This window comes from Mustela erminea, chromosome 17 (genome assembly GCF_009829155.1).
Source record: "Mustela erminea isolate mMusErm1 chromosome 17, mMusErm1.Pri, whole genome shotgun sequence".
In the NCBI taxonomy this organism is placed as follows: Eukaryota; Metazoa; Chordata; class Mammalia; order Carnivora; family Mustelidae; genus Mustela; species Mustela erminea.
This window is the reverse complement of record NC_045630.1, coordinates 65,688,060-65,710,572: the sequence shown is the minus strand read 5'-3', so window position 1 is coordinate 65,710,572 and position 22,513 is coordinate 65,688,060. Positions and strand designations below refer to the sequence as shown.

The 22,513-nt window shown below is 43.6% G+C and overlaps 1 protein-coding gene across 5 annotated transcripts in view; it reads right to left on the bottom strand.

The window, feature by feature from the left end:
* Window positions 1–6,952: 6,952 nt before the first annotated feature.
* SLAMF1 (signaling lymphocytic activation molecule family member 1) overlaps window positions 6,953–22,513 on the bottom strand; it is a 32,837-nt gene continuing 17,276 nt past the window's right edge. For 2 of the 5 annotated variants that reach the window (XM_032318615.1, XM_032318619.1), the window contains 4 exons: window positions 20,555–20,719; window positions 17,936–18,009; window positions 10,771–10,863; window positions 6,953–9,379 (listed from right to left, as the gene is read on the bottom strand). In XM_032318615.1, coding sequence (XP_032174506.1) covers window positions 9,329–9,379; window positions 10,771–10,863; window positions 17,936–18,009; window positions 20,555–20,719 — 383 coding nt within the window. In that variant the 3' untranslated portion in view covers window positions 6,953–9,328. The other 3 variants (XM_032318617.1, XM_032318618.1, XM_032318620.1) reach the window with 3 other exon arrangements.

The window sequence follows — 22,513 nt, the reverse complement described above, 5'->3', positions numbered from 1 at the left end:
TGAAATTTCCCAAATTAATTCATTCATTTCGTAAGATTGAACCATATTACTTTCATCCTTCTAGCAAGATGTCTTCCTGAAATATGTAATTGCTACGGGTGTATTACCACACATCTACCATCTAGTCATTGCCCAGAGAAGGAAGAAAGAAGAAAGAACATGAAGTTGCCAAGAGCTGCTGAAAATCCAACTTTGTATTCTCTCTCTTCCTTTTTCTTTCTCTTTAGGAATGTTCAATCCTCTCTGGCCATTTACAAGTGTTGCTGGGTCTCATGTCTATGTCTTCAGAAATTCTAGATTGGTATCTTACTCAAAGACATACCTCCTGTTGAACCGGGACCAGTGTCATATGTCTGTCTTTTGGCCTTGGATCACCAGACCCAACTAGTAAGTTTTTATCAAGACGTTACTAATTTTTGACACCTCTTCTTTTAATACAATGCAAAAAGATAAAAAAAAGTCCTCACATGGAGCACCTGGGTGGCTCAGTGGGTTAAAACCTCTGCCTTCGGCTCAGGTCATGATCCCAGGGTCCTGGGATCCAGCCCCACATCGGGCTCTCTGCTCAGCAGGGAGCCTGCTTCCCCTTCTCTCTCTGCCTGCTGCTCTGCCTACTTGTGATCTCTCTCTGTCAAATAAATAAATAAAGTCTATAAGAAAAAAAAAGTTTAAAACAAGTCCTCCCATTTCATAATAACACAAAAACAAAACAAAAATCATACTTTTCTATGGGACCTACAATGAGTAGTGCATGCAAAAAACCCTTGATGTATTGAATTCCAGTAAAAAATGTGCCCTTTCTAATTGAGCAAAGACCTAAATAGCTCAAGAATTGGGGCAGGAGGCTGGTCTGGGGTCCAGGCCAGAAAAGCAAGCCTGCCATAGACAGAGACTTTGAGAAGAAGGACAAGTTTGGATGAAACTTAAATGACAATGTGCACTGGCAAGAAAGGACGGAATTTGAAAGCCTCCGATGCAAAACCAAATCATTTTGCCCAGCAATTCCCATCCCCTCCAGAATTTTGCTGAGAAAGTGGCACTGAGGAGGGACTGGAAATCAGAGACCCATTGTAAGGTACCACAGATTTCATAATAGTTGGATTCTAGAGTTTTAATATAAAAGCAGATCAAAAAATACTGAAACTACAGCCCAACACTGTCCCACTCAAACAGTAGCAAGATCTAAAAGGCACTGATGGTGAAGGAAGTAACGGGTTAGGTTAATTACAGATGAATTTAATCTAACACCGTGACCCTATTCCAGCTCAGTTTCATTCTCGGGAAAATATTAATGATCATCTTCTCCCTCAAACAGCCATGCAGAGGGAAGGGTTACATGCCCAAGAAAATAAATAAAGCAAAGCAGAATAAAAAGTATTATCCTTGGATACATATTATCCTTTGTTTCAAATTCTATTTTGTCAGATATAAGTATAGCTAATTCAGCTTTCTTCTGGTTTCCATTTGTATGGAATATATTTTTCCATCCCTTCCCCTCAGTCTGTGTGTGTCCTTACATCTAAAGTTACGTACACTCAATTACATAATGATAAGGGGATCAATCTGACAGGAGGATGTAACATTGTAAATATTTATGTACCCAACATAGGAGCACATAAAAACATAAAGCAAATGTGAATAGACACAAAAGGGAGAAACTGACAACAAGGCAATAATAGGGATCTCTAGTGCCCCATTTACATCAATGCATAGACCATCCAGACAGAAAACGATTAGGAGACATCAGCCTTAAATGACCCATTAGACCAAATGGAGTTTAACAGACAGATACACAGAACATTCCATCCCAAAACAATAGAACATACATTCTTCCCAAGTACACATGGAATATTTTCCAGGATAGGTCATATGTTAGGCCACAAAACAAGTCTTAATAAATTGAAGAGAATCGAATTTGTATCAAGCATCTTTTCTGATCCCAATGGTAGGAAACTAAAAATTATGCAAAGAAAACTGGAAAAGTCTCAAATATGTGGAGATTAAATAACATGCTGCTAAATAATCAATGGGTCAAAGAAGAAAACAAAAATGTTAAGGTATCTTGAGAAAAATTAAAATGGAAATATACCAAAATTTGTGGGATGCAGCAAAAGCAGTTCTAAGAGGGAAGTTCGTAACCATAAATGTCTACCTCAAAAAAGCAGATAAATAACGTTCTACCCCAAAGAACTCAAAAAAGAAGAACAAGTGATGCCTAAGGTTAGTAGAAGGAAGGAAATAATAGTCTAGAACAGAAATAAGTGAAATAGGGATGAAAAAGAAAATAGAGAAGAAGATCAACTAAGAGTTGGTTCTTTGAAAAGATAAACAGAACTGAAAAGACTCTCGCCAATCAAAAAAAAAAGAGAGAGGGGTCAAATAAATAAAATCGGAAATAAACCTACACATATATGGTCACATAACTTATAACAAAGGAGCCAAGAATCTACAATGGAGAAAGACAGTCTCTTCAATAAATGGTGCTTTGAAAACTGAATATTCACGCAAAAACTGAAACAGACCTCTATCTTACACCAGAGACAGACTAACTCAAAATATATTAAAGATTTGAATATTAAACCCGAAACCATAAGACGTGCAGAAAAAAACAAAGGCAGTGAGCTTCTTGACATAAGTCTTGGTGGTGTTATTTATTTTTTTTAATCTGGCACCAAAATCAAAAGCAACAAAAACAAATGGGACCACATTAAACTAAAAAGCTTCTGTGCAGCAAAGGAAACCATCAGCAAAATGTAAAAGCAACTGATTGAATGGAGAAAATATTTACAAATTATACATCTGATAAGGTACTGATATCCAAAATATATAAAGAACTCATACAACTCCATAGCAAAAATAAATTCAATTAAAAAATGGGCAGAAGATCTGAATGAACATTTTTCTAAAGAAGACAATACAGATGGCCAACAGGTATATGAAAAGATGCTCAACATCATTAGCCATTAGGAAATCAAATTAGAGCCACAACAAGGTACTTCTACACATCCTTTAAAATAGATAAAACTAAAAAGACTCACTGGGCTGGTGACTTTTATATGTCAACTCGACCAAACTGAAGAATACCCAGATAGTTGGTAAAACATTATTTCTGAGTGTGTTGTGAGTGTGTTTCTAGAAGAGGTTAGCATTTGAACTGGTGCACTGAGTAAATCAGAGGAAGGTTGAATTGGCTCTCTGTGCCTGACTGCCCAGGCTGAGACATCAGTCTTTGCTCTTTGCCTGGGAATTACACAGTCTATGCTCTGGGTTCTCAGACCTTTGGACTCTGACTGGAAGTCACACCACCAGCCCTCCAGGTCCTCAGGCTTGCAGACGGCAGACTGTAGGACTTCAGGCTCCATCAACATCATGAGCCAATTCCTTATAATAAACCTCATTCTAGCTACCCAGGGAGATAGCCAATTCGTTTTGTTTCTTGGGAGAAATCTGGGTCCCTGTAAGCAAATGTTGGCAAGGTTGTGGAGGAACTGGAACTCTTACACACTGCTGTATATATGTTCCTAAAATGATTTCTGTAGACTGAATGTTTGTGTCCCTCTAAAATTCGTATGTTGAAACCTAACCCTCAATGTGATGATATCAGGGGGTGGGGGCTTTGGAAAGTGGTTTGATCATGAGAATGGAGCCTTCCTGAATGGGATTAATGCCCTTATAAAAAGGGTGCAGCAGGGCGCCTGGGTGGCTCAGTGGGTTAAGCCTCTGCCTTCGGCTCAGGTCATGATCTCAGGGTCCTGGGATCGAGCTCCGCATCCGGCTCTCTGCTCAGCAGGGAGCCTGCTTCCTCCTCTCTCTCTGCCTGCCTCTCTGCCTACTTGTGATCTCTGTCAAATAAATAAAAATCTTTAAAAAATAAAAAATATTAAAAAAAAAAAGTGCAGAGAGCCTCTTCTTCTTTCCACCATCTGAAGACACAGCATGCAGACAGCCATCAACAAACCAGGAACTGGGTCATGCTGGCACTGAATCTGCTGACACCATGACCTTGCACTTTCTAACCTCCAGAATCATGACAGGTAAATTTCTGTTGCTTATAAGCCACTTGGCTTACAGTCTTTTGTCATAGCAGCCTGAATGGACTAAGACAATATTGCAAACACTTTAGAAACCATTGACAGTTTCTTAACAAGTTTAACTTTACCTACGACATAATTCAGCTCTTCTACTTCTAGACATTTACTAAAAAGAAATGACAGGATGTGTCCATACAAAGACTTGTACCCGAATGTTCGTCGCAACTTTATCTGGTATAGCCAAGAACTAGAAAAAACCCAAATGCAATCAATAGGTGAATGGATAAATGAATGGTGTTATATTGATACAAGAGAAGACCATTCAGTAGTGAAACAGAGTGGTCTATTAGCGCAATGCCGGCATGCGGGAATCGGGAATCGCAGCATAACCATGCCAAGTGAAAGAAGCCAGATACAAAGTATACTCTGAGTTCCAGCTAGAAAAAATTTTAGAAAATGCAAACTAATCTATAGGGACAGAAAGCACATCAAATTTACCTGGTTGGGGGACAGGCGAGTAGGATCACAAAAGGCACAAAATAACTTTTAGCAGTGATGGATGTGCTCATTATTTTGGGTACAGTAGTTGTTTGGCAGAATATATATATATATATATATATATATTTTTAAATATGTATATAAATATGAATATATTTTAAAATATACATACACACATTTAAGCATATTTTGGAGTTCCCTACATGTTTTCTTGAGTAGAGAGCGCTCTGGGAACCTGGAACTCAATTTACACTGTGTTCAATTTTGGTTGCAAGGTTGCAGATTGACCGAATATCCCCAAATGTCAGACTCTCAATATTACTGTTAGATATTTTATGTAATTGGTGTCACCTGTCCTTGGAAAATGGTGGATCACTAGTGTGTCATCTAGTGAGTCTTAGTCCTGGAGCTTCTATCAACCAGTCGATACACCTGATGCCATCAAGCCTCCCACATAATTCCTGAATTTCCTTTTCATGTGAGCTCTGTGCACTAAGCACATTGTAGGTGTGCTTCGAGTGAGAGCGTGCACCATGATAAAAGGGAGGCGCAATCTGCTTAAAGGACGTAGTGTTCATAAAACTTGCAGGCACCTAACAGCATAGCATTTACATTCACGAAGCAAAAATTGCTTGAAACACAATTAGAATTTGTCAGAAGGATGGCCATGTTTCTTTTTATTCAAGTTGACCTGGCCCCTTGACATTTTCATGATGATGCCCATGGGCCCGCTCACTGTGGTGTGTCCTTCTGATTCCTTCTTGGTGGGGCATTACACCCACAAACAGGTCCGCCAGAAGCCACTTTTCCTATGGCCTCGTTCCTTCTCTCGCCAATATGTCATAATGCCTTAATTGACTGGCCTACATCTGGAAACCAATCCATTCTATTAATGATTACACATTACATGTTAAGAAACATATACAAGTTGGGATGCCTGGTGGCTCAGTGGGTTAAAGCCTCTGCCTTCAGCTCGGGTCATGATCCCAAGGTCCTGGGATCAAGCCCCGCATCAGGCTCTCTGCTCAGCGTGGAGCCTGCTTCCTCCTCTCTCTCTCTCTCTCTGCCTACTTGTGATCTCTGTCTGTCAAATAAATAAATAAAATTAAAAAAAAAGAAACATATACAAGTCTGTATTTTTCCACCAGTAATAAGAATTAATTAGTATTGATATCCCTACCTCCTAACAAAGTGAATTAGCATTTACTTCTCTCAGTAGGCTGGAATGATCACATTGTGAACTCTATGGGTCAATTCCTTGTTCTCCTCTTTCTAGAATAATCAAATAATTTATCATCCAAACCAAAGGATGTTTGAGATTTAAAAGGGCACTTACCTAATTAATACTATTTGGTTTTCTGAAATATTAATATATGGGATGACAAATTGATTTTTATTATAATGGTGAACTGGAAAAAGAGTTTCATAAAATATTTTCAAAACATTTTGTCTACAAATAGACATAAATTTATGTCAAAAAATTGGACATAATTTTAGTGAAAAATAAAATAACTGCTACATCACATACTAGATTGGCCAAGAAAATCAGCTAATACCAAGTGCTATTGAGGAATGGCTAAAGGAGGGGCTCTAATGTGCTCAGCAGGAGTATAAATTGTGCAGAACAATTGCATACATTTAGAGAGTTGAATATTTGCATAAATATTTGCATAGATATTTACATAAATCATGCTTCTCTTTTCCCCCCTCCCCTCCTCCTATTCTCAGGTCGGGAGAGTGACTGCAGTAAAAGTAAATGTTATCTTGGTTCAATTTTTTTTTTTTTTTTTTAAATTCTGAGCTGCAGGGTCAGAGTTCGACACGCGTCCCAGCTGCTTCCTGAGCATCTAGGAATGCTAGAATGTCCGCTCTCCTCAGCCGGTCGGGGCGGAGCTGATGAGAGTCCAGCCGCCGCTTGCGTGAGTCGGGACTCAGCCCTGCGGGTCCCGACGGAGAAGCGGCGCTGGTGATGCGGGCGCGGGGTGGACCGCATCGCTCCGTCTCCCTCTAGCGACTGCCGCAGGGAGCGCGTCACAAAACCCTCTCTGGCTCTCGGGGCTGCTTTTAGGGGCCTGGTTCTGAAGACGTCCACCCAGATTTCGTTCGGGTTGGAGGTAGGGTTTGGGCATCAGTGTTTATTTTAAAGGTACCCTGGAAACTCTACTATTTATATCACCTTGGGAATATTGGCATATATACAGCTCTCTTCTCTGGGGGAGAGTGGCTCCCAACTTCGGTGACTTGGGGGCACAGAGCTAACCCTTGCCCACACCCTAGGAAAGGGACAACGTCACAACTTATCAGACCCAATCAGCCACCCTCTGGGTTTCACAGCTGCAAAGACACCAGGCAGTGAGACGTGTCTTTGTCATATTGCCGTCTTAGGAAACTTCTAGGTGACACAAGACAAAAGGGCAAATTCCTTGATCGATTGTCCAAATTTTATTCATTTCCAGGAGGTAGAAACAAAAACTCAGGAAGAGACGTAGCTTACTGTCATCAGGGCTTCTCCAGCGTGCCTAGGCCCCGTTGACCAATCACATGGGTTGGTAGGACCAGAGACGTGTCCTCAGGAGGGACTACGCCCCGCTGCATTTTGGAGCCCAGCCCCTTAATACCGGGAACGGCCTGTTCCTCTTGAGTTCTCTAAAATTCAGAAATGCTCAATCAAAAGAAGACATGAGAAAAGAAACATGGGGAAGCTGGACTCTATAGTATCAGTTTCATTTTTTAGGCCTGAGGAAAAGGAACACTCCGGCCCCACCAGCAGTGTCTTGGGGGGAAAGGGTGTGAGCCGAGGGGTGCGTGCTTTCCCACGTGACCCTGGAGCTGATGCTGCAGAACCTGACATCAAACGTCATTTGAAGGACAGTCTGAAAGTCCACAAGACGCAGCCATCCTCCTCAGTGAGGTCTTGAGCCTCTGCTGGGGAATTTTGAGGGGAGAGCTTCCTCTCTCCTCCTTCCTTTCTTTCCTTCCATTGGGCAGAATTCGGCCACAAGGAAAAGCCAAGCGTGAGAACTAAGGGGCTAGAACAAGCCAAGCTGTGGTAAGGGTCTGAGGGCTCATCACCCGAAGGCTTACAGACCCTCGCTAGTAGCTTCCTCGGTTTCTGAGAACAGACTGTGAGCCTACGTTTATACGACATACAGTGATTTGTTTTTCGCCTGCTCAGCTTTCCGTCTCACTTGCTTGTGTTTGTGGAATTCCCTAACTTGTAAAAGGCAGATCCCACCAACCATGTGAAAGGGGAACCTGTCAGATATTCAATTCCCAGCCCCCCTTGGAGGCAGAACGTGATTGCGTGACCTCGCCCTGGCCACTCAGTCCCAGAGTCCGAATTAGAAACTAGAAAGCAGGAGATGAAGGGGCGCGGGGAGAGGCCACTCTGGCGCAGACAGTGCGCCAGCGACACTGAGTTTCCAGGTCCAGAGGAGGCAGGGTAGGGGTGGAGGAGCCAGGGTCTGGATCCAGGAAGACGACATTAAAGCAGCTGGGGCCGGCGTCCTTGCGCTGGCAAGTCGATGGCCTCACACGGCTGCGACATGGCTGGTGATTTCCGAACCAGGGTTCACCAAGGTCTTCCAAGAACCGACTTAACAGGTTTCACCAAGAGCTTACCTTGAAGCGGGCCTGCCTGAGAGCAGAGAATAGGGAAAAAAGAGGACTTTGCCAAAAGAGGCTCTTTCTGTCTGCAACCTGCAATTTAAATTATCCAGCATGCAATTATCGGATGCTGTTGGGTCACCATATGTTAATTTTCTAGATCAGGTTACATTTTGTGTGAGAACGGGAGGGCAGGTGCCCCGGTAAAGACCCGGAGGACGGTGAGGCCATGGGTGTGAGCGGATTCCGAGCGTGGTGAGAGCATCTTAGCGGACGTTCCGCAGGCGCTGTTCAACCGAGTAAACAGAGAAGTAGGGATTGAAAGATCACTTTGAGAAGTAGAAGTAAAAGGTCAGCCTGGGACAAGTCCTGAAGGTGCCACGTTCCTCGGCAACAGCGCCCCCAAACACTTGTCACATCCCTTTAAACCTCAGCGGAATACCTTTACGTATTCTTAAATCCTTAAATATTACATATGTAAGTATATGTGTTATATAATATTAAACTTAAATATTCTAGAATTTTTTAAGAATCTTGGGTGATTTTGTTTCCATTATTCAGAGCTCAAAGACTTCACAGTCACATTGTCAGTTTATTGACCCTTCAGCTTCCGGGTTTCACAAATAAAATACTGACTCTATTAGCTTCTTTCATAGAAGAATCTGAGAGCGCTCCACCTGTGATGAGGAGTTCACCCTTCACTGCCCGTCCGGAGAGAGAGCGAGGCACAGAGCCCTGGTCAGGTGTGTGTGGAGCGGGTTCAGCTCCCGGGACCGAGCACAGGCAGCCGAGACGTAAAATGTTCCAGATGTTGCGGCTGGTGGGTCAGCTGTCAGAGGTCCTGGAGGTCCCAGCTTCCTGCCTTTGGCTCTTATTGTCCAGTCCCAGCAAGGAGCAAGAACCGGGAGGTCTGGGCTCCCTGGACCCACGTTACTCATTCCGTCTGCTACACCGCAGAGCTGGCAAGTGATCCTACAGCTCTCTCTTCCTGAGGAGCAGGCTGAGGGCTCGGAAAGCCTCAGTCCCTTGTCCATCCCGCAGGTGGCTGCGGACAAAGCATCACCGAGGAGTTGATCTGAGAAGAGTACAGGTGTGCAGAGAGTCACGGGGAGCTTGGGACCTGGAGCCAAGTTCAGTGTTTATTGTGGTCCCTCCAGATTCCTTCAGAAAGTCCCTTCGCTGAGTCTGTGGTGTCAGCTCTCAGGAAGTGTCACACTGGCATAGACTGTCATGGAATTTGATTCCTGGGGGCAAAACAGAAGTCTGTGAGGAGAGGCACCACCTTCACAGGCTACAGATGGGAACTGCGCTGCTGAGTAAAGGGAAAGAGTCTCAGATTTCAGGGGGTGCAGTGACCTGCTGGGAGGCGCACCCCAGGGCTCCAGATCCCGTCCAGGTGTGTGCACCCCATCACTCCCCGTCAGTCAGGGAGACCCGGGAGATGTTTCTCTTTGCTTTCTTCCCTGACCTTGCCTTATAAGGAAAACCATTTGTTTTGCTACTGGGCATGGGGCACCATTGGGGAAGCCAAGAGAATCCTAATTCGCTGAGCTTTGGAAAGAGATAGTGAGACCCAAAGAGAGAAGGAAGAATTGGAGCAGAGAGGGAGGGGGGAGAGACAGGACTGCAGGCAAAGGTGTCTTCTAGGTAGAGTAGATTCAAGAGTCAGAGAAAGACGGGAATGGAGGAATTCAGGAGGTTTTGCTGTGAAATGTGAAATACAACAGGCTGTTTTTTGATGAAGAAAGCATCACTAAAAATCTGCATTATTTCCTAAAGCTTTTTAAAGTTGGATTCACGTGTTTACTTCCCCCATAGGAGAGGACAGTGCTCTGAGACTAGACCTCCAGATGCAGACAGGGCATCCTCTCCAGGCATTCCCAGGCGTCTGTCCAGGAAGCGCTTTCAGGCGGAGGAGTCCATGTAGGCATTTCTGTGGACTTTTGACCCTCAATTATCTTCTAAAATGCTTTATTTAACAGAACCCCACTGGAGCCAAGATAGCAGCTCCGAATTTACGTCTGTCCCTTTAGGAAAAGGAACAGTTGCTGTCGGAAACCGGACCCACCCTGGCCGCGCACCACACTGTCTTCGGGCTTATGCCAGGCACCGTTCCACTCCTACAGACTCCGATGCGGCTGGGCTGGATGGAGCCCCCGCATGAGCCTTTTGTACAAAGCTGTCCTGCGATGCTGTTATGCAGCTGAAGTCAGGAGCTCTTGGAATCAAGATGCACATCGCAAAGGTAAACATGCTCTGGGACTCCTTGGGGAGGTTGCTTTTTAATGTGTAGATGCCTGGTTGCTCACCATGGACATTCTGACTGAACAGAATCCTGGGAGAAAGCTCCAGAAATCTTTATTTTTAGCAAATATGCCAGCTGATTCTGATGACAGCTTTTTGGACAGCTCTCAGAGAAACACTAGCGAACAGAGAGCTGTGTCCCCGTGTGAGCAGCCAGGAGGGGCTCCCGGAAGTCCCACAGCTGAGGCCACGGAGGATCCCTGTGACCCACTTGCTAGGGCCTGCCTTCTCCACTTCAGGACTGTTGGATCGTGGCTCTCCCCAGGTCCCGCCACCCCCTCCCTCCACGTCTTCCCTCCCTGTGGAGAGGAGCCTCCGAGGGATGCCTCACCTGGACAGGGTCTGGGACAGGCTCTGACGCAGCGACGTAAATGGTGGTGCAGGGGTCCTGAGCCGGCAGGGGGTCGGCTTTCTTCTGAACAGACTAGAAGAGACGCAAAGAGGAGGAAATCAGCTGAGCAGAGTCATTTCCATCCAAGTCTGCCCACGGAGAAACACAAGATCCAGAAACTTGGAGCTAGAAAGCCCCTCCGAGTCCACGGGCCCAGCCTCCTTCTCAGGTGGAAATGCTCCTGCAGATTCCCCAGAATTCGATTCCCAGGGTTTTGCTTGGACTCCCCAAGTGGCATCGCGGAGCTCACAGCCTCGAGAGGCAGCCCACGGCACCAAGAACACTCCCCAGATGTTTTAAGTCTTCCTCGCAGTGCACCGGAACTGGTGTGGCTGTCACCAGCGCAGTGGAAGGGAACAGGATCTTCCTAACATTTGTCTGGCTCCTGTCACCTACAACACACCAAGTTCATTCCAGCACACGCTGCCGCTCCCACTATTCTGGACTCTGACATGGTTTCCTGGGACGTCTCTCTCCTGCCCCAGTGAGGAACTTCGTAGTAAGTATACATTTCTGAGTGTTTACAGTGTTTCCACAGGTGCCAAATTTGTCTCCCGCCAACTCTGCACCTTAAATCCCATTGTCACAGATGGACAAGCGAAGGCTCCGAAAGACTTAGTACTCTCCTATGTGCATGTGTACGAAGTATCAAAGCCAGGAGTCCCCAGAGGCTCGTCAGCTTTAAGTGCCTGGTCTTCTCATCAGGCTGTTCTTCTTTGCTTACCCCAACTTGTAACGACCTCTCCTCTACCTGGATTCCCAGATATTTAAAGTCTGGCATGTAACTGTATGATATTTAAAACACTCTCACTTATTTACATGTTGTTTTTTCAAACAGACTATTCCCATATTTCTTCCCATTCCCCACAAAAGTAGTGCCCGGCACATTTTTAAAAAATCAGTTGATGTTACTTTAAATGATTTACAATCCATAATACCAGGATGAAGTCAATGTAGGGGTAAATTGAGACCACATCCCCGTAAGACAGAGGCAACAAGACTTATCTCGGGGAAGTCATCCTTTCAACACACTTCAGGACTCTGGTCTAGCATAGTGCTGCCTCCCACTTCTCCTGGATGTAGAGCAAGACCAGAAACTAAACATGGGTTTTAACATGAAGAAGCTCAGAATTATAGAATTGAAAAAGTTGATGGGAGGAAAGAAGATTCAAGGTGGGAATCTCTTTATATATTTGCTGGATTGTCTTGAACAAGAGGAATTAGATTTGTTCTGTAGAGTCCTTCAGGTTTAAGCCAAGACTGGGATTTGGAAGAAACATTTTGTTTCAACATACTGAAGATCTTTCTAATACTAAGAGATGCTCAGACGTGGAGTGGATTGCCTTGGGAGGCAGAGAACTCCCCATTACCAGAAGTGCCTGGGGTAGACTAGGGCTTCTCACACTTGAATGTGCATATGCATTACCTGGCTGTCTTGTTAGAAGGCTGGTTCTCTTTCAGAAGACTTGGGGTAAGCCCTGAGCTTCTGCATCTCTAATAAGGTCCCAGGTGATGCTCATGCTGCTTGTTCACAGACTGTATTTTAGTAAAAAGAAGCTAGCCAACACTTTGGAAGTAATAATGAGAAGATAACTCAAGCAGCAATTGAGTGATTCAAATAGATGACTTTCAAGATCCCATACAGCTCATAGATGCCATATTTTGGAGAAAAAAAATGAATTTAAGGGAGAAGTACTCTTAATAATGAGATAGATGAAGACAACGTGAAACAGTTTAATTAAGAGACCTTTATCCACCCCTGCCTGTCTTCCTGTCTGCAAGGACTTTGGTATGACCTGACTTAGGGGCCCAGGGGAGAAGTTAATAACTTATGCTTTTAATATTTAGTTAAGAAGTTTTGGAAAGGAGGAAAAAACCACTTATAGTCTTTCCACTTCAACACAACATGGTTAGCACGTGGTTAGTGCTCCCTCCAGGATTTTAACCAGGACTTAGGGAATTCTCTTAAACACAGTTGTAATAACTTAGTACATTTTTTATGCCGGTGTCTTCAGTTAGGGCATGGGTCCAGGGAGCATGACTTACAAGCAGCCCCAGGGGTGTTACTCTCACATATTCTTCATAAGCAGTGTCCCCCAGAGCTGTACAAGGCAACAGTCCTGGTAAGACCTATGAGAGTTCTCTAGCGGACAGCAAATGTGTGTTACATAATTTCCCTGTTACCCTAGTCTTTATAATACCACCATTATGAATAAGAGCAAGGGAAACATTAACATTTTATTATTGTCCACGTTATTAGTCTTTATATCATAACATATAGCTTTGCAAAAAGCTTTTTCTCTTTGTTCTCTTGGAACAAAGAGAACTATAAAAACCTAGGCAAGTGTAAACGCATATTGATGTGTAAAACAATAACAACTATGTCTCCCACATTGAAAACATACATAAAATTAAAATAATGGCCAAAAAATGTACACAAATCAGAGGGTGACGTTAAAGGGAAGATGACGTATTGTCCAGGAAGAGACTAAATATTAGACTTTGTGAGTCAAAGATGCATTTTGTAATTTCCAGGTTAGCAACCAAAAAACAGGAAAAAAGGTTGCTTAATTAACAAAAGGGAGGAGAATGGGATAATAAAAGTGTAATTTAAAAGATTCCTCCCTCAGAGGAACCCCTGACTCAGATAGCTTCACCCATGAATCCTACCAAATATTTAAGGGAAAAAATAACATCAATCCTGCCCAAAGGAAATATACCCTGTAGGAGGTTGAACTGTGATCCCCAAAAGATAGATCCATCCAGAATCTATAAATGTGACCTTACTTGGAAGAGGGTCTTTGCAGATGTAATTAAGGTAAGGATTTCAGACTCAGGTCCCACTGGATTAAATCCAGAGATTTCTTGTAAGGGTTGTAAGGGTTCTTGTAAGAGACAGGAAGGGAGAAGACCCAGAGAAACGGGGAGAAGAAATGTATGTAGAGGTGGAAGCAGAAGTTCTGTAGCTACAGCCGACGGGTGTCAAAGGGTGCCTGGAACCATCAGACGCTGCGAGAGACAAAGCAACACTTTCAGAGGGAGCATGGCCCTGCCCACACCTCTATCTCAGACTTGTGGCCTCCACGACTGTTAGAGAATGACTTTATAGCTTTAAGTCTCCTTGTCTGCAGATGTTTGTTATAGTAGCACTAGGAAATGAACCTGCACTTCTACTCATTTTGTCAGGTTAGCATAATCTTGGTTCAAAACCTCACTGGGGCATCACAAGAGAGGAAAATTGTAGGCCAGTTGCACTTGGAAACCAAACGGTCAGTAACAGCATCCTCTCAACCAAGTATTAATAAAATAGGACCCAGCAATATTTTAAAAGGGCCAGACTAGATCATTTCTGTTCCAGGAATGCGAATGCCGTGTAGTCTTTGTAGATCACTGTGGTTCCGCGGATAAATAAAAAAGATCAATATAAAAAATCCAAAAGATTATATCAACAGATGCAGAGAGAGTGTTGATAAAATTCGACGTCTATTCCTTGGCAAACTAGGAATAGAAGAGAATGTTCTCAGTCAGGTGAAAATGTAGCTATAAAAGCCTTCAGCAAAAAACCATACTTGATGATCAGATGTTGAAAGTTTCCCTTTTGGGTTTGGAACCATCCAAGGATGCTTCTTTTAACACTTCCATTCAGCACTGGGTAGGGAATCTCAGCCAGTAAAAACAGGAAGAGAAGTTATGTGACTTGAAAATGAAGAAATGTACTGTAATTTCTTTTTACAGATGACACGATTGTGTGCAGAGAGAATCCAAGTCATCTCTAGATAAATGACTAGAATTTATAAGTGAGTTTAGCAATGTTGCAAATATAAGGTTAAAATACAAAAATTAATTGTATTTCTATGTATCAGTAACATATAGAAACTCAAGATTTTTAAAAAGATAATGTTGATGATAGTATTCCAGAAATCTCAAATGCTCAAATTCCAAGTAATAAATTATGATGGACAAGTCCTCTTATGCAAAAAAACTATAAAACATCATTTAGAGAATTTAAGAAGACTGACATGAAGGAAAAGATGTCTTTTTCTGTGAATGGAAAGGCTCATTACTGTAAGTAATTATAGTCTTCTCAAAGTGATCAGTGCAGTTCTGATTAAAATGCCAGCAGGATTTTTAGGTGGAAGTTGACAAACTGAATCTGAAATATATATGAAATACAAATGACTGAAAATGGCCAAGAACTCTTGATGAAAAACAAGAACAAATGAGAAGACATTTTGCCGGACATCAAACTCGTGATGAGTCTGTAATCTGCGATGGATTTGTAAAGGCTGCGTGGCACCAGCACAAGCGCAAACACACAGGGAAAGGGTGCAGGACAGAGAACCAAACAAGACAGAGATCCTCACGTATGCGGACCCTTGGTTTGTGATGAAGGAAGCACTGACAGGGGCAAGGGGTATCTTTTCAATATGTGGTTGATAGGACAACCATATGAAGAAAAATGAAACCTGACCCATCTCACACCCTACTCCAAAAGTCATTGCAGGTACATAACAGACATAAATGTGGAAGATAAACAACACAGCTTTTAGAAAATGAAAGGGCATCTTCATTACCCAGGAGTACAGAACGATTTCTCAAATAGGACACAAAAAGCATTATCTGTAAAGGAAGAGATTACTGAATTGCTCTACACTGCAGTTAAGAACCTTTCTTTATCAGGTGTCACTGACAAATTGCAAAGGCAAATCACAGAATGGGTGAAGGTCTCTGCTAAAATGTAACTGCCAAAAAAATTTTTTTAATTAAAAAAGAAAACAAAGTGTAACTGCCAAAAAGCTAAAAATACTTAAAGAACTCATACTAATCACTTTTTAAAAAGCCTGAAATTCAGGGCGCCTCGGTGGCTCAGTGGGTTCAAGTCTCTGCCCTTCAGCTCAGGTCGTGATCTCAGGGTCCTGGGATCGAGCCCCATGTCAGCTCTCTGCTTAGCAGGGAGCCTGCTTCCTCCTCTCTCTCTGCCTGTCTCTTTGCCTACTTGTGATCTCTGTCAAATAAATAAATAAAATCTTTTTTTTTTCTTAAAAGCATGAAATCCAAAGGAAAATGGGCAAAAGATTGAACAGGAACTTGAAGACAGAGGATATTAAGATGACCAATAAATAAAAGAAGCATTGTCCAACTTCCTTAATAATTAGGGGAATGCAAAATAAAACTATAAAAAGACACATCCCGGGGCACCTGGGTGGCTCAATGGTTTAAAGCCTCTGTCTTCGGCTCAAGTCATGATCCCAGGGTCCTAGGATCAAGCCCCACATCGGGCTCTCTGCTCAGCGGGGAGCCTGCTTCCCTTCTTCTTTCTCTGCCTGCCTCTCTGCCTACTTGTGATCTCTATCAAATGAATAGATAAAATCTTAAAAAAAAAAAAAGACACATCCCACAGAATGACTAAATTTAAAAGGCTGATAACACCTAGTTTTGATTAGAATGTGTAGCTGGCCTAAAAGTAAATTGGTGCGCTCACTTTGAAAAGCAGTTTGGCCTTATGTAGCTAATTTGAGAATACACACACTGTGATTCAACAATTCTACTTCTAGGTACATACCCAACAAAATAGTGCACGTATCTACCAAGAGACACACATGTGAATGTTCATAGTTTGAATTTTTATAATAGTCTCAAACTGGAAATAACCTAAATGTCCATCAATAGTCAACTACATAAGCGAACTCCAGTATATTCATGCACTGATGTTCTATAAAGTAGTGAAAATGAATGCATTATATCCAAGCACAAAGATATACGAATCTCATGAAAGTACTATTGAGGGGGGGAAAAACAGACCCAAGAGAAAAAATACTATAGAATCCTATTTTTATCAAGTTAAAGAGAGAGAGAGAGAGAGATAGCATGCACTAAAATATATTTTTAGAAGTCAAGATAGTGATATGTCTGGTGAGGAGAGATAGAATAGAGATGAAGGGGTGGGCACAGGAGGTCTTGTGGGGGTTGCTGTCAATGTTCTGTTCCTTGATCTGGGTGGTATTTCTATGGTATTAGAGTACTCAGTACCGAAAGAGGTAATTTCTCCTCAACTAGATCTGTAGATTCCATGCAATCTTAATAGGAATTTTTCCCTTTTCTGATACTTGAAAAGATGATTCTGAAATATGTACAGAAGTATAAAGGGACAAGATGAAAAGTGTTGGAGAAAAACAAGGTGGGAAGATCTGCTTTAGTAGATAACACGATAGGGTAGGGTAGGGTAATTCATTGAGTTGACATTTATACCTGGTGCACTGCTGGGATATACGTCATAGTTTACAGTAAAAAGAACAGCATGGGATAGAGTAGACAGGGAAGGCACTATGCTAAAGTTGAAACTGGTTACCTAAATGTGTAATTGCAAAGGTGGAGTTCGCTCTTGGGACTCCTGTATTTAAATGGAGCTTGGTTCTCAGAGGTGGTGATGGCTTAGGCATTAAATCCTCCAAGCCACTAGGGGGCAGCAGAAATAAGAGATTTGTCCTAGAGTCTTCTGAATGGCCATATCCTGGCCTGTGCCGTTACCTAGAATTGCCTTCGTGTCTGAAGAACTGGAATATCTTCCCATCTAACCATATTCCTTTAGCCTCCCTCTTCCTCTAACAGCTCTGCTCCTCAGCTTCACCATGGCTAGTTTTTCATCCCTCTCCCCTGGTCCAGTCGCTTTCAGTCAAGCTTTGCCTTCTTTCTTCTCCGCCTGTATATCACCTTCCATCTCCCCAGCCAAAGTCCTCTGTCTCCATGGTGCTTTGCAAACTCCTACACTTCCAGACCAGCACATCAGACAGCAGTCTTTCTGGACCTTCCCTCTGCCCTCAAGCCTGCACCCCTGTCTCTAGAGAGGAGAGAGGTTGGTAACAGAGAGCCACAGACATTTGGAACGCCGGGGCTGGAGGAGTCATATGTCATGTGCTTCTTGCTTCCTCATTTTTCCCTTATGAAGACAAGAATGACCAGAAGATTACCCCGTGATTTCCACTATTTCAAGTAACAAATAGTCCCATCTGGCACTGAAATTTAATGCATTTTGCAAGGTGGACTGGCCAGGAATCCCATGGGAAACAGGACAGGCCCAACCCACAAAAAAAAATATAGAACTTACCCCTGATTTCTGGACTTGGGCATAAATAGTAAGGCTTTTTGCTTCCATTGTTGGCTGGTATTGATTTGCTTTACCTGAGGAAAAGAAACCACAGTGGTTATCTCTGCCTGACCTGCCCGCAAACTCTGCTCGGACCTGTGTGGTCTATACCCCCCTCCACATACCCACCTTCCCCAAGCAATCCCAAAGGAACGAATGCCAAGTCCAAGTCCCAACCTGGCCCTACCTCCATATTTGTCACATGACCTTAGGTTAGTTACTCCATCTCTCTGCTTCAACTTCTCCATCTGTGAAATGGGACTGAAGTATCTGCCCCCCAGGGTTGCGGTGGTGATCACAGGAGATACTATTTGTAAAATGGTTAGAACAGTGCCTGGCACATAGTAAATTCCCTGCATTTGTTACATGCGATTGGAATGCCATCCAATTATTTTGATCTCTACTGCTTAATGTGCGTATCTTGTCTCCTAATAGGATTCTGAGTTCTCTGAGATAGGGCTCATTATCCTTTTGTACTCTCCCGCTTATCGTGCATTGCCTCACTCGGCTTTCTCACCCCTCTGTTTCTGGGGCCCTTGATGACCTCTTATCACAACCGTAAAAGATGTAGACTGTGCATAGGACTGTGTCCTGGAGCACGAAAGGTTATCCTTTGTTAACAGGACGTCATGTATTTACGTCTGCCCTAACGACTATTCCCAGCTGCTCCTAGTGCCGCCCCCTGCTGGCCATAGGGCTTAAACATTGATGTGTTCCTTCACTCCATTAAAAGATTTGGGTGTATGTGTCCATCCATCCACCCGTCCATCACACACCTGTTCATGACCCGTCGTCTAACCATGGACGCCACTGTATTGGGTACTTTCTGTGTATGGACTCATGCGTCCCCACAACACCATGTAGTCCATAATACTATCCCCATTTAGCAGAGAAGAGCTCATTCACCAAGTCACACAGCTTGTCAGGGCAAAGTCTGCATTTGAATGTATGTTTGTCTGATGCCAAACCCTAGGTTTTAATGACTGTATTCTGGATATGAAACTGCCAGGGAGACCATCTGAAAACCTTCGGAGCCAGGCAGCACTTTGGAGGGGACAGCGTTAGAAGGTGCCAACAGAACCTCTTGAGCAAAGTCTTGCAGAGGGCACAGCAGTTAATACAGGTTTTCCCTCAGGTTTGAGGCAAGGCTTTCATGTTCCTGGTTTACAAGGAATACAGGGCGGCTGGAGACAAGAATGGCTATGTGTGCAGAGGAGGGTGACGGGGACTTGTGTGGAGATGGAGGGCATCATTTCCTTCAGAGCACAACCATGTGAAGGGCAGAATGTGGTTGAGGAAAGAGGGTGAGTTAGGGTACCCGCACCCACACTCGATAGGTTAGCAAGGCTGCGTTAATCTCTGTTTTCTTGATCCTGGTATCTCACTGTTTCCTTATTTTCCAAGCCAAATGTGGGTGCCCTGCCCCCACTGCCTTAGGCTCTTATCACGGTTTCTGTCTGAATCACCCTTCCCCCACACCTCCCCATCTAACTCTTAGTTGGAGGAAATGAGATAAAAGTAAGCTGTGCTGTGATCTAGACTTTCTTACACAAGCAAACCCAGCGAGAGTGCTGTGGTAAGGGCTTTTTTGAGAAGGTTACACGTGAGAACACTGATCTACTTGAGAATAAGATCAGCCATCAGGTTGGTGGTGTAAGGACCAAGTCCTGTCCTCACCCTGAGAGGGGACACCCAGGCCAGGGACCTGTCCTAGCCTGGGGGCAGGACCTTCTGACTCTGGTGTGGGTGGGTGATGTAAGTGTGGCCGAGCATATTGCCCTGTGATGTGGAATCAGGGGACATCTTGGAGGAGAGGCCAGGAGACATATCCTGTAGGCACTTAAACTGCAAGGGGAGAACTGGGCCTTAATAGCAACCCCGGGTGATCTTTCATACTTTTTAGTTTGGCCTTAAGCAACCTCACAACTTGTACAGTTTCCCAAGATGAGTCAGAATTTGTGCAAAAATCTTGGTAAAGAGTGTTCCCTCTGCTGTGGGTCTTCCCAGGGACATGTGAGCCTTGCTGGTGGCACGTGGTCTGGTTCTTGGGAGACATAGTTACAGCTCTGGTTCTCCTATCTCAAGCTGGGTGATTTGCACAAGTCATGTGGCTTCTCTGTGCCTCCGTTACCCCACTGCTAACTCACATAGAAACAACTTACTATTCTCAAAAGGATAGTAGAAGAATAAAAAGAGATTGTAGAAAGGTTTCAACCCTTGGATGAAAAGATCTTATTGTAACATCTTTTTTTAGGTCCGTAATTATAACTTTTCTTGAACGAGATCCAAGGGTCCCCTGGATTCTATGTCTGGTGAACATTGTCAGGTTGTCTTGCCGGACCCCTTCAGCATCCTGTACCTTCCCCCATGCAGTGCTAGTGCTAGTGAATGTGAATGACCTGTGTCGTGTCTCCCACATCCAACCCCTGCGGCTCAATCCTCTTTCCAACCCCAAGGCCTAATTAGGGCTCAGGACATAGCGAATTAGACTGAACTGAACAAGGTCCCAAGTATGTGCGTTTAGTGTTATTGCAAAGGTGTTTCCGGCAGAGAGCCGGAATGGGGCAAGCAAATCTTTGCCTGTGCGGAGAGGTTCCCCATTTACCGCAGAGTCTGATACGAATCTCTTTATTGTCAGACACATACCTCTTCTTCTCAACAGCAATATTACCACCTCGAGAACCAAGATGACACCAACGATGCCCCCTATGAACAGCCCAGCATAAAGTCCCCATTGTGTTGATTCTGAAAAAAAAAAAAAAAAAAAAAAAAAAAGTCAAAGGGCAAACTCAACAGTACTGTAAGTTTAAAAACATCCTTCACGGAAGTGGGGAGACCAAGCCCCATGTTCTCTGTCTGTATTGTCTCAGGGGACACATCCATTCTGATGGTTTCAGACAACAGCTGCAGGCCACTGATGATTTCCTGCCCCTTCTCTTATCCTAATTTCTCTCACCGTGTTGACTTTCCTAACTGCCTATGGGACTGTCCTAGCTTCCATAGGGGATTTTCTATTCAAACGTTTGATTTGCACCTGGATGACCACATACCCCAAATCAGACTCATCTTTGTCTGTCTCAGGTCAACATCTCTTGCCCGTCTCCCTGGTTCTAAGTCTCTGGGCGGTCCTGCATCCGTTTTGGTAGAGAGAACATGCCACTTCCATCTGCTGTCCCCACACTCCCACACCATGCTCATGTGATGCTGGGAGGAAGAACAACTGACTTTTGTTTTTTAAAAATAAACATAATAGTGCTATTATTGTGCTCCCATGCAAATCACTGTACTGAAACCACTGAGCCTGAACCGGAAGAAAAGCATGTATATTTTCCTCTTGGATTCTGGTGCTTAATACAGGTCCTAGAGTAGCAGTCAGCCAGGCGCAAAGTCATGGAGCCACTTTTTTTTTTTTTTTCTTTCTCTCCTATACCCAGTTCACCGAATCCTTCCAAGCCAGGAGCAGTACCTTGGAAAATAGTGAATGAGAACTAATGCCCCAGCAGACAAGACATTCAGCTCACTGAGTGAATAACAGACAACTACCGGAGCATCCTCAGTGGCCCATATTTTATTTTTAGTGCATTGTGTGTGATAATGGTTTTAATCCTCCTGATAATCCTACAAGGTAGTTACTCCCATTACTCCGATTTTGTGCAAAGGAAGCAGGCACGGAGACCTTCACATACTAGAGCTTGGTCTGGGGGTAGAAACGTGGCTGAATGCTGAAGACAGACTTCTTGGAGAGTCAGCAAGTCTTATGGGCTTGGGGTGAGTTACCCCAGGGTAATGAACAGTGAGGTCAGCCTGAAGCACCAGGATTCTAAGTAAAGTAATAGCATTAAGGATCTAACTACAGTTGACCCTTGAATGACACAGGGGTTAGGAGAACAGAGCCCCCTAACACAGTTAAAAACCCATATATAACTTTTTATTTCCTTAAAACTTAACTGTTAATAACCTACTATTAGCCAGAAACCTTCCTGATAACATAGTTGATTAACACATATTTTGTATGTTATATGATTATACACAGTATTCTTACAATAAAGTACGCTAGAGAAAAGAAAATGTTAAAGAGCCACAAGGAAGAAAAAATACATTTCCATTACTGTACTTTCTTTGTCCCCAAAAATCTGTGTATAAATGGACCTGCCCAGTTCAAACCCGTGTGTTCAAGGGTCAACTGTAGCATGATAGCAGGTGTTAACATTAATGTGTCAGGATCATTTATAAGGATGATTGTGGAATCAGCCTGCTTGTTGGGGAGCATGGGGTGGGTTTCTGAGGGAGAAGCTAAAAGGAATAGGTGGTTTACAGAAGAACAGAGTCCTTGCAGACTCAAGATATTCACAGAGTGGACCAAAGCTACAGGCTCACCCACTCACATGGACTAAAAATGAGTGCGCCGCAGCCCTCTGTCGTTTCCAGGGAGTCAGGAGGATGAAAGCCATCCGCTACCCTTGTCCTGTGACATAAATACCCAGCTTCTGCCTGTCGGCCGAACCTGAGAGGCAAGCTGGCCTTTGTCCTGAGACATAG